The sequence below is a fragment of the Heterodontus francisci genome, chromosome 16 (assembly GCF_036365525.1).
Source record: "Heterodontus francisci isolate sHetFra1 chromosome 16, sHetFra1.hap1, whole genome shotgun sequence".
In the NCBI taxonomy this organism is placed as follows: Eukaryota; Metazoa; Chordata; class Chondrichthyes; order Heterodontiformes; family Heterodontidae; genus Heterodontus; species Heterodontus francisci.
In genome coordinates this window covers 100,577,999-100,590,451 of record NC_090386.1, presented here as the reverse complement: position 1 = coordinate 100,590,451, position 12,453 = coordinate 100,577,999, and the positions used below count along the sequence as shown (strand labels likewise).

General features: G+C 46.9%; 2 protein-coding genes across 2 annotated transcripts in view; one reads left to right on the top strand and one right to left on the bottom strand.

Moving 5' to 3' along the window:
* LOC137378417 (uncharacterized) overlaps window positions 1-12,453 on the bottom strand; it is a 576,275-nt gene that overhangs the window by 117,918 nt on the left and 445,904 nt on the right. The window lies entirely within an intron of this gene.
* The window catches only part of osgn1 (oxidative stress induced growth inhibitor 1), a 98,461-nt gene that overhangs the window by 68,719 nt on the left and 17,289 nt on the right, over window positions 1-12,453 (top strand). Inside the window, 2 exon segments of the mRNA XM_068048735.1 lie at window positions 6,706-6,858; window positions 10,807-10,943. Coding sequence (XP_067904836.1) covers window positions 6,706-6,858; window positions 10,807-10,943 — 290 coding nt within the window.

Below are 12,453 nucleotides of genomic sequence, written 5' to 3'. Positions count from 1 at the left end.
TACTAACCCACCCTTCTACACCCTCTTCCAGGTCATTTATAAAAATGACAAACAGCAGTGGCCCCAAAACAGATCCTTGCGGTACACCACTAGAAACTATACTCCAGGATGAACATTTGCCATCAACCACCACCCTCTGTCTTCTTTCAGCTAGCCAATTTCTGATCCAAAGCTCTAAATCACCTTCAACCCCATACTTCCGTATTTTCTGCAATAGCCTACCGTGGGGAACCTTATCAAACGCCTTACTGAAATCCATATACACCACATCCACTGCTTTACCCTCATCCACCTGTTTGGTCACCTTCTCGAAAAACTCAATAAGGTTTGTGAGGCACGACCTACCCGTCACAAAACCGTGCTGACTATCGCTAATGAACTTATTCTTTTCAAGATGATTATAAATCCTGTCTCTTATAACCTTTTCCAACATTTTACCCACAACCGAAGTAAGGCTCACAGGTCTATAATTACCAGGGCTGTCTCTACTCCCCTTCTTGAACAAGGGGACAACATTTGCTATCCTCCAGTCTTCCGGCACTATTCCTGTCGACAATGACGACATAAAGATCAAGGACAAAGGCTCTGCAATCTCCTCCCTAGCTTCCCAGAGAATCCTAGGATAAATCCCATCTGGCCCAGGGGACTTATCTATTTTCACACTTTCCAAAATTGCTAACACCTCCTCCTTGTGAACCTCAATCCCATCTAGCCTAGTAGCCTGAATCTCAGTATTCTCCTCGACAACATTTTCTTTCTCTACTGTAAATACTGACGCAAAATATTCATTTAACACTTCCCCTATCTCCTCTGATTCCACACACAACTTCCCACTACTATCCTTGATTGGCCCTAATCTAACTCTAGTCATTCTTTTATTCCTGATATACCTATAGAAAGCCTTAGGGTTTTCCTTGATCCTATCCGCCAATGACTTCTCGTGTCCTCTCCTTGTTCTTCTTAGCTCTCCCTTTAGATCCTTCCTGGCTAGCTTGTAACTCTCAAGCGCCCTAACTGAGCCTTCACGTCTCATCCTAACATAAGCCTTCTTCTTCCTCTTGACAAGCGCTTCAACTTCTTTAGTAAACCACGGCTCCCTCGCTCGACAACTTCCTCCCTGCCTGACAGGTACATACTTATCAAGGACACGCAGTAGCTGCTCCTTGAATAAGCTCCACATTTCGATTGTTCCCATCCCCTGCAGTTTCCTTCCCCATCCTACGCATCCTAAATCTTGCCTAATCGCATCATAATTTCCTTTCCCCCAGCTTTAATTCTTGCCCTGCGGTATATACCTGTCCCTGCCCATCGCTAAGGTAAACCTAACCGAATTGTGATCACTATCACCAAAGTGCTCACCTACATCTAAATCTAACACCTGGCCGGGTTCATTACCCAGTACCAAATCCAATGTGGCATCGCCCCTGGTTGGCCTGTCTACATACTGTGTCAGAAAACCCTCCTGCACACACTGGACAAAAACTGACCCATCTAAAGTACTCGAACTATAGTATTTCCAGTCGATATTTGGAAAGTTAAAGTCCCCCATAACAACTACCCTGTTACTCTCGCCCCTGTCGAGAATCATCTTCGCTATCCTTTCCTCTACATCTCTGGAACTATTCGGAGGTCTATAGAAGACTCCCAACAGGGTGACCTCTCCTCTCCTGTTTCTAACCTCGGCCCATACTACCTCAGTAGACGAGTCCTCAAACGTCCTTTCTGTCGCTGTAATACTCTCCTTGATTAACAATGCCACACCCCCCCCTCTTTTACCCTCTTCTCTGTTCTTACTGAAATCTAAATCCCGGAACCTGCAACATCCATTCCTGCCCCTGCTCTCCCCATGTCTCCGAAATGGCCACTACATCGAGATCCCAGGTACCAACCCATGCTGCAAGCTCACCCACCTTATTCCGGATGCTCCTGGCTTTGAAGTAGACACACTTTAAACCAGGTTCTTGCTTGCCAGTGCCCTCTTGCGTCCTTGTAACCTTATCCCTGACCTCACTACTCTCAACATCCTGTACACTGGAACTACAATTTAGGTTCCCATCCCCCTGCTGAATTAGTTTAAACCCCCCCGAAGAGCACTAGCAAATCTCCCCCCCAGGATATTGGTACCCCTCTGGTTCAGGTGAAGACCATCCTGTTTGTAGAGGTCCCACCTACCCCAGAAAGAGCCCCAATTATCCAGGAAACCAAAACCCTCCCTCCTGCACCATCCCTGCAGCCACGTGTTCAACTCCTCTCTCTCCCTATTCCTCTCTTCGCTATCACGTGGCACGGGCAACAACCCAGAGATAACAACTCTGTTTGTTCTCGCTCTAAGCTTCCACCCTAGCTCCCTGAATTTCTGTCTTAAATCCCCATCTCTCTTCCTACCTATGTCGTTGGTGCCTATGTGGACCACGACTTGGGGCTGCTCCCCCCTCCCCCTTAAGGATCCCAAAAACACGATCCGAGACATCACGAACCCTGGCACCTGGGAGGCAACATACCAACCGTGAGTCTCTCTCGTTCCCACAGAACCTCCTATCTGTTCCCCTAACTATGGAGTCCCCAATGACTAATGCTCTGCTCCTCTTCCCCTTTCCCTTCTGAGCAACAGGGACAGACTCTGTGCCAGAGACCTGTACCCCATTGCTTACCCCTGGTAAGTCGTCCCCCCCAACAGTATCCAAAACGGTATACCTGTTGTTGAGGGAAACGGCCACAGGGGATCCCTGCACTGCCTGCTGGTTCCCTCTCCTTCCCCTGACGGTAACCCATCTACCTACTTCTTTTACCTGAGGTGTGACTACCTCCCCATAACTCCTCTCAATAACCCCCTCCGCCTCCCGAATGATCCGAAGTTCATCCAGCTCCAGCTCCAGTTCCCTAACGCGGTTCTCGAGGAGCTGGAGTTGGGTGCACTTCCCGCAGATGCAGTCAGCAGGGACACTCTTGGCGACCCTTACCTCCCACATTCTGCAGGAGGAACATTCAACTGCCTTAACTTCCATTCCCACTATTCTAAATTCCCAACAAATCTACTGAAAAACCAAAAAAAAAATGTCAGAACTTGTTAGGTTAGCAATCCAACGGACAGAACTTCTTAAATAAAAAGCTTACCTTATCAACACACCAGAGTCCTTTTTTTTTGGTTAGAGGAGGAGAGTGGGTGGGAGACACTACACGTGTAGTGTCTCGGGAACAGCCACCACACAAATATATAGTTTCTACTTACCCAGCAGTCCCCGGTCCTCCGAAAACAAAAGGGAATTAACTTCTAAACTTCCACTGAAATTGACTTCCCAGCTGTTTGCTCGCTCTCGCACCTCCGCTACAGTCAAGCTGCAGTCGCCAAAACTAAAAGAAAGAGATTTTAAAGCACCCAAATATATAGTTTTTACTTACCCAGCAGTCCCCTGGTCCTCCGAAAACAAAAGGGAATTAACTTCTAAACTTCCACTGAAATTGACTTCCCAGCTGTTTGCTCGCTCTCGCACCTCTGCTACAGTCAAGCTGAGGAAGAGAATTCCAAAGACTCATGACCCTCTGAGAGAAAAAACATCTCCTCATCTTTGTCTTAAATGGGTGACCCCTTATTTTTAAACAGTGACCCCTTGTTCTAGATCCTCCCACAAGGGGAAACATCCTTTCCACATCCACCCTGTCAATACCCCTCAGTATTTTATGTTTCATTCAAGTCACCTCTTACTCTTCTAAACTCCAGTGGATACAAGCCTAGCCTGTCCAATCTTTCCTCATAAGACAACCCGCCCATTCCAGGTATTAGTCTAGTAAATCTTCTCTATACTGCCTCCAACGCAGTTACATCCTTCCTTAAATAAGGAGACCAGTACTGTACACAGTACTCCAGATGTGGTCTCACCAATGCCCTGTATAGCTGAAGCAAAACCTCCCTACTTTTGTATTCAATTCCCCTCGCAATAAACGATAACATTCTATTAGCTTTCTTAATTACTTGCTGAACCTGCACACTAACCTTTTGCGATTCGTGCACTAGGACACCCAGATCCCTCTGCAACTCAGAGCTCTGCAATCTCTCACCATTTTGATAATATGCATCTTTTTTCTTTCTGCCAAAATGGACAATTTCCCACTTTCCCACATTATACTCCATTTGCCAGGTCTTTGCCCACTCACTTAACCTATCTGTATCTCTTTTGTAGTCTCCTTATGTCCTCTTCACAAGTTATTTTCCTATCTATCTTTGTGTCATCCGCAAATTTGGCAACCATACCTTCGCTCCCTTCATCCAAGTCATTGATATAAATTATAAAAGGTTGAGGTCCCAGCACAGATCCCTGTGGCACACCACTCGTTACATCTTGCCAACTCTATAACCAGAAAATCACCTATTTATGCCTACTCTCTGTTTCCTGTTAGCTAGACAATCTTCTATCCATGCCAAAATGTTACCCCCTACACCATACCTTTTACTTTCTGCAGTCACCTTTGATGTGGCACCTTATCAAATGCCTTCTGGAAAGTACTCGAAGGGTTAATGTGGACAGTGATGAAATTTTTGTGGTAGGTACTTACTCCTGTTCACGGCCAGTGCAAGTGAAACCTCGACAACAAGAGCTATTCCATTATAGTTCTCCGGGGAAACGTTTGGTAAACCAGCCGAGTAGGGAGGCATACACACTAGAAGGAGTGAGGGTTGACCCTCAGTCCTTGTTGTGTTAAACCGGGATAGTAATAGGGATGAACTATTGTTCTCTGAGTCCCTCTGTTCAGAACAGGAGACGAATCAGTCTGTGACTCTGCACCGGACTGCGTAGATTTGGATATGAAGTGGGAGCTCAACTGTTAATGGTTGTGACTGTTTGTTTCTGGTGATCATTTAGTGTTCTGTATTTGCATGGAGCAGGGTGAGAGCAGAATGGTCTGTCACTACCAGCACAAACCGGTAATTGTTCACTCCGTGTGTCAGATGTAAGTGATACCACAAGCCCACAGTGTCACAGTGACTTGGTGAGAGTTGGTGCGATTGTACAGCCATGATCTTATTGAATAGCCAGGCAGGCTTGAGGGGCTGAATGGCCTACTGCTCCTGTTTCTTATGGTCTTGTGTGTATCCAGTTTGGTTATAGCAGAACGATCTCCGGAGTTGCATGGGTGATTTTCCTTTCCCTCTCCTCCTTGCCCCTAATTCTCAATCCTGCCGTGTTCCTGCCCTCAGTCATGGTGCTATCAATGTAAAGAAACACGCCGAGGTTTTACCAATTGCGTGTGTGAAAGACCCATTTTTTGCTCGTTTAGATTGAACGCTCTATGCCAGGATGCCTTACCTTCCTCTGCAATGTTTCCTGACACCTGGTTCTTTCATCTTCCTCTGAATCGATGGGTGGGAACCTGGATTAACATTGAAACAGCTGCAATGCCTATTTTTATAAAACATTTCTGTAGAATAACATCCCCAGGCATTTCACAGCGACTGAGTCAAAGGAGATATTAGGAGGAACAACCAAAAGCTGAATCAGAGAGGTGAGTTTTAAGGAGGGTTTTGAAGGAGTAGAGAGGGGTAGAGGGGTTTCGGGAGTGTGACACTTGTATGGCTGAAAACACAGTCCCCGATGGTGGACAGGAGGATAGAGATGGGAGGAGCAGGGGTCTGGTTGGACAGAGTGCCAGGGCAGGAGGAGGTGACAGAGGGATTTAAATATGAGGATAAGAATTTTAGATTGTTGTCATTGGGGGAGTGAAAGCCAGTGTAGGTGAGCAAGAACAGCGGGTAAAGGGTGAATGGGACGTGGTGTAGCCAAGTTTTCGGAGGATGGATAATGGGAGGTCAATCAGGACAGTATTGGAATAGTGGAGTGCAGAGATACAGCTGGAATATCATAGGTCAGCATGGCTCTGTGCTGAGGGGAAGCAGGTATTTATGCAGGGAGCTAGCTAGAGTGCAGTAAAACCGTACACGGATAGATAAATTGCAAGAGTTTTGTTTCATTCTCATTAAGAATCGCATATTTATCCAGTTGCTTCCTTCAGGTGATGAAGTGGATCGTGTAGAGCTGTGATTGGAGAAAGTCTGGGCAGGAGCTGAGTTGGTGGGTGTCCCCTCTGCATTCTTCAGGCTCCTGCGTATCTGGAAGCATGGGGGCAGAATAATTGGAGGGAAAAAGGGAAAATATTTACTTTATTAAATAAAACTACAACGTAACCAGAGCTGTAAAGCTGAAGGGTGACCTGATAAAGGTCTTTAAGTTTGTATCTAGCCAGTCAAACCCTTTCATAGAGAAAATGTTTTCACTTGTGGGCAAGACCAGAACCATAAATATATATATAAAATAGTCACTAAAATATAAATATAAGATAGTCACTAAAAAATCCAATTGGGAATTCAGGAGAAACTTCTTTACCCAGAGAGTGCTGAGAATGTGGAACTCACTACCACGGGGAGTGGTTGAGGTGAATAGTATGGATACAGCTGGATGAACACATGAGGGAGAAAGGAATAGAAGGATATAGTGCGATGAGATAGAGCTGAGAGGAGGCTCATATGGAGCATACATACCGGCATGGAACTGGTGGGCCGAATGGCCTGTTTCTGTGTTGTAAATCTATGTAAATGTCATCAACAACTGGAAACATACAAGGGAGTGTTGAACTGTCACATCTTCACAAATGTTTGTTTTGCCGTCTACTTTTTTTACTCTTAAACAGATCTTTTTATTTTTTTTCCCACAGTTTTACGTCAAGTCGTCACCAGAAAGAGTGTCCGTGATAAGTCAGCGCAAGTTCAACCTGAACGGGTCAGTTACAGCCCAGCCATGATGCCACCGCTGGAAAAGAAGTTGCTACCCAAGGATGGGTCGCTGACTCTCCCTGTCCTCATCGTAGGTACGTTCATGTTGTGTGTGGAGAGGAATTAACCCGTGCATCACCGGGATTCCTCCCACTGGGCTCCAAATGAATGTACAGCCAGTGCCTGACTGAGCAATGCGAGGCTGCCCAGCGCACTGTGCTGGGGAACTTTGGGTTTAGCTAGTTGAACTTGGGCAGTATCCCGTGTGCACGTTTGGGATCTTCAAGCCTTGTTTCCTTGCCAACCCAAGCCTGAGTTGTTTGGGCTGCATTAAGTGAGGAGGGGTCCTCTGGGAGAGAGATGGCCACCCTTTCCCCATCATGGGGAGTGAAATGGACCCCACCATTGTAGGAAAAGCCTGTTGACTTGGCTTGGAAGTTGCTTATGAGCTAGGAAATGGAGAGTGGGGATAAAGGGCAGGCAGTCTGGTGCAATGTGATAAATATTGTTCCCCGGGAATCAGTTCTAGGGCCTCAACTTTACACCATATTTATTAATGGCTTGGATGAACGAAGAGAGTTGTTTATCCAAGTTTGCAGATGATGATAAATTAGAGGGACAGACAAATTAAGTGAGTGGACAAAAGTAGGTGCAGTGTTGGGAAATGTGAGACCATCCACTTTGGGCTTAAGTGGTGAGAAACTATTATCTGTAGAAAAGCAGAGATTTGGGAGTCCAGTTACACAAATCATTTAAACCTATATCTTCCTGATCCCACACTGTTACCTCTGGTGTTCCCCAAGGATCTATCCTTGGACCCTCCTATTTCTCATCTACATGCTGCCCCTCGGCGACACCATCCAAAAACACACAGTTTCCACATGTACGCTGACAACACCAAACTCTACCTCACCATTATCTCTCTCAACCCTTCCACTGTCTCTAAATTGTCACACTGCTTGTCTAACATCCAGCACTGAATGAGAAGAAATTTCCTCCAACTGACTATTGGAAGATCTGCTACAAGCTCCGTTCCATAGCTACTGACTCCATTTCTTTCTCGGCAGCTGTCTGAGGCTGAGCCACACTGTGCGCATCCTTGATGTCCTATTTGATCCTGAGCTGAGCTTCCCACCACATATCTGCACCATCACTAAGGCCGTGTATTTCCACCTCCTTAACATCACCCGACTCTGCCTCAGCTCATCTGTTACACCTTTGCTCAAGGAAAGGGTGTAAGGACAAACCCAACAACTACAGGCCAGTCAGTTTAAGCTCAGTGGTGGGAAAGCTTTTAGAAACAATAATCCGGGACAAAATTAACAGTCGCTTAGCCAAATGCGGGTTAATTAAGGAAAGCCAGCACAGATTTGTTAAGGGTCAATCATGTTTAACTAACTTGATTGAATTTTTTGAGGAGGTAGCAGAGAGGGTTGATGAGGGTAATGCGGTTGATGTTGTGACATTTGATAAAGTGCCACATAACAGGATTGTCAGCAGAGTTGAAGCCAATGGAACGAAAGAGACAGTAGCAGCATGGATATGAAATTGGCTGAGTGACAGGACACAGAGCATCGTGGTGAACGGTTCTTTCTCGGACTGGAGGAAGGTGTATAGTGGGGGTCCCCAGGGGTCTGTATTAGGACGACTGCTTTTCTTGATCTTTCTTAGTGACCTAGACCTGGGTGCACAGGGCACAATTTCAAAATTTGAAGATGACACAAAGCTTGGAAATATTGTGAACTGTGAGGAGGATAGTGACAGACTTCAAAAGGACATAGACAGGCTGGTGAAATGGGCAGACACATGGCAGATGAAATTTAATGCAGAGAATTTTGAAGTGATTCATTTTGGTAGGAAGAATAAGGAGAGACAATACAAAATAAAAGGTACAATTCTAAAGGGGGTGCAGGAGCAGAGGGACCTGGGGGTATATGTACACAAATCTTTTAAAGTGGCAGGACAAGTTGAGAAAGTGATTAATAAAGCTTACAAGATATTGGGTTTCATTAATAGGGGCATAGAGTACAAAAGCAAGGAAGTTATGGTGAACTTTTATAAAACACTGGTTCGGCCTCAACTGGAGTATTGTGTCCAGTTCTGGGCACCACACTTTAGAAAAGATGTTAAGGCATTGGAGAGAGGGCAGAAAAGATTTACAAGAATGGTTCCAGGGATGAGGAACTTCAATTATGTGGATAAATTGGAGAAGCTGGGGCTGTTTTCCTTGGAGAGGAGAAGGCTGAGAGGTGATTTGATAGAGGTATTCAAAATCATGAGGGGTCTGGGCTGATAGAGTAAAACCGTTTTTGTTGGCAGAAGGGTTGAGAACCAGAGGACACCAATTTAAGATAATTGGCAAAAGAAGCAATGGCGACATGAGGAAAAACGTTTTTACGCAGCGAGTGGTTAGGATCTGGAATGCACAGTGTGGTGGAGGCAGATTCAATCAAGGCTTTCAAAAGGGAATTCGATAATCATCTCAAGAGAAAAAATGTTCAAGGCCAAGGGGAAAGGGCAGCAGGGTGGGACTAGCTGAATTGCACTTACAGAGAGCTGACATGGAAACAACGGGCTGAATGGCCTCATTCTGTACTGTAACCATTCTCTGATTCTGTAATCTGCTACTGAAACGCCCATCCATGTCTTTGTCACCTCTAGACTTGACTATTCCACTGCTCTGCTTGTCGGCCTCCCACATTCCACCTTCCATAAACTTGAGGTTGTTCTAACTCGTTCACCCATCAGCCCTGTGCTCGCTGATCTACATTGACTCCTGGTTCACCCATCAGCCCTGTGCTCGCTGATCTACATTGACTCCTGGTTCACCCATCAGCCCTGTGCTCGCTGATCTACATTGACTCCTGGTTCACCCATCAGCCCTGTGCTCGCTGATCTACATTGACTCCTGGTTCACCCATCAGGCCTGTGCTCGCTGATCTACATTGACTCCTGGTTCACCCATCAGCCCTGTGCTCGCTGATCTACATTGACTCCTGGTTCACCCATCAGCCCTGTGCTCGCTGATCTACATTGACTCCTGGTTCACCCATCAGGCCTGTGCTCGCTGATCTACATTGACTCCTGGTTCACCCATCAGCCCTGTGCTCGCTGATCTACATTGACTCCTGGTTCACCCATCAGCCCTGTGCTCGCTGATCTACATTGACTCCTGGTTCACCCATCAGCCCTGTGCTCGCTGATCTACATTGACTCCTGGTTCACCCATCAGGCCTGTGCTCGCTGATCTACATTGACTCCTGGTTCACCCATCAACCCTGTGCTCGCTGATCTACATTGACTCCTGGTTCACCCATCAGGCCTGTGCTCGCTGATCTACATTGACTCCTGGTCTGCCAATGCCTCAAATTTAAAATACTCATCCTTATTTTCAATCCCTCCACAGCCTCGCCCCTCCCTATCTGTAATTTCCTCCAGCCCCACAACTCTGAGATCTCTGCCCACCTCCAATTCCGGCCTCTTGAGCATCCCTGATTTCCATCGCTCCACCATTGGCGGCCGTGCCTTCAGCTGCCTGGGCCCAAAGCTCTGGAATTCCCTCCCTAAACCTCTCCGCCTCTGTTAAGACACTCCTTAAAACCTCATTCTTATACCAAGGTTTTGGTCATCTGTTCTAATGCCTCAATGTCCAATTTTGTTTGATAACATTCCGAAGAAGCACTGTGGGATGTTTTATTATGTTAAAGGTGCTATATAAATATAGGTGTTTGTTGCTGTAGACAGTGCTAAAAAGTGATCAAACAGGCTGATGGAATGTTGCCATTTCGTCACACAAAGGGGAGTGGAAATCGAGAACTCTCACCCCGAAGGCTGTGAATGCTGGAGGTCAATAAAGCTTTCAAGACTGAGATTAATACATTTTTATTGGGAAAGCGAATCGAGGGCAGGTAAATATAGTTGAAGAACAGATCAGCCATAGTCGAATTGAATGGCAGAGCAGGCTCGAGGGGCTGAGCGGCCTCCTCCTTTTCCTATGATTGTGTAGCCTCGAACTATGCAAATGAATGTTATTTATCCTGCAGGAAATGGTCCCTCTGGGATCTGCCTGTCCTACCTACTGTCTGGGTACAGGCCCTACCTATCTCCTGGAGCAAGTCACCCAAACCCAATTCTACAGCGCAAACTGGAAGAGAATCGTCACCTGTCAATTGTTGACCAGGTAATGTACACACCTATATCAGCAACACAAACACAGTCTCAAACCACTTCCCAGTGCTCAATGAAACAGCATGAAGTTTCCTCTAATTCAGCAAGTAGCTGGTGTATTCGCAAACAAAGTAATTCCTGACAACGCAGCCAGCCGCTGATGTCATCAGGCTGCGCCAAGATGCACACATGCGCAGATGGGCTGCTGCTCTCTGCGTGTGCGCGGCGTTCCGACTTGCCAGGACTGGTTAGCGCCTGCGCCGAAACGTCATCACCTAACGCGTACATCTTCGTGCAACGCACCTGATCGGCTCTGCTCCCCCCACCCCCTCCAACTCTCTCCGGCCGCTCTGTCCCCCACCCTACCCCACTGCTCTCTCTCCCCCCCCCCCCACCCCTCCCCACCCCACCCCACCGCTCTCTCCCCCCACTACCCCGCCGCTCTCTCTGGCTGCTCCGCTCTATTCCCTACCCTGCCATCCGCTCTCTCCCCCATCCCTCCAGATGCTAGCTCGAGGTGGCGCCGCTTCCCTCCTCTCTGCCACGTGCTCCTACATCGCCTTGCTTCTTAGGGCAGCACGGTGCGGGAAGGAAGCAGGGGGCAGGGAGCGAGTGGCCAGAGCGGAATGGCACTGAAAACAATTAGAATTCTGCAGCACTGTCAGAGGTGTAGTACTTTAGATTTCTATTGCGTGCTGCCATAGGTTTACTTTGTCATTCTGTGATTATTTGAGCAGCGCCATCTTTAATCCTGGCAGCTGCCTGGACATCGCAGACAGTGACGTTTCAGTGGAACAGGCTGCATTTGCGCATGTGCCAGTACAGCGCCACCTAGTGGTTGCATTGTCAGCAAATGCAGCCTTTAGCAAATGACTTCATGGGATGGCTAATGTGGGAAATGAAAAAGGGAAGCAGTGCGAATGGGAGAGTTAATGTCCCTTCGTCTCTGAGATGTGGAGTGAAATACAGGCCAGCCTCCTGTGGATGGGTGATACTGACTGAGCTCACAACACAAATCTGCTGGCCAAGAGGGGCTCTTTGTTTCTGAGGTTCTGCCCTGAGGGCAGTCTTGGCTTTGGTGCCTTTGAGTTCCTGCTCCTGCTTGTTATATAGACTAGGCTTGTATTCCATCAAATTTAAAAGATTAAGGCGTGATCTAATAAAGCTGTTTTAATTGATTAAAGGATTCGATCAGGTCGTTGGAGAGGAACTGTTTCCTCTGCTCGGGGGAGTCCAGAACAAGGGGGCAGAATCTTAAAATTAGAGCCAGGCCGTTCAGAGGTGATGTCAGGAAGGACTTCTTCACACAGAGGGGAGTGAAAATCTGGAACTCTCCCCCGAAAAAATTGGATGCTGAGGGTCAATTGAAAATTTCTAAACAGAGAATGATCGATTTTTGTTGATTAAGGATTTTAAGTGTTACTGAACCAAGGCGGGTAGATGGAATTGAGATACAGATCAGCCATGATCTAACTGAATGGTGGAAAAGGCTCGAGGGGCTGAATGGCCTCCTCCTGTTCCTG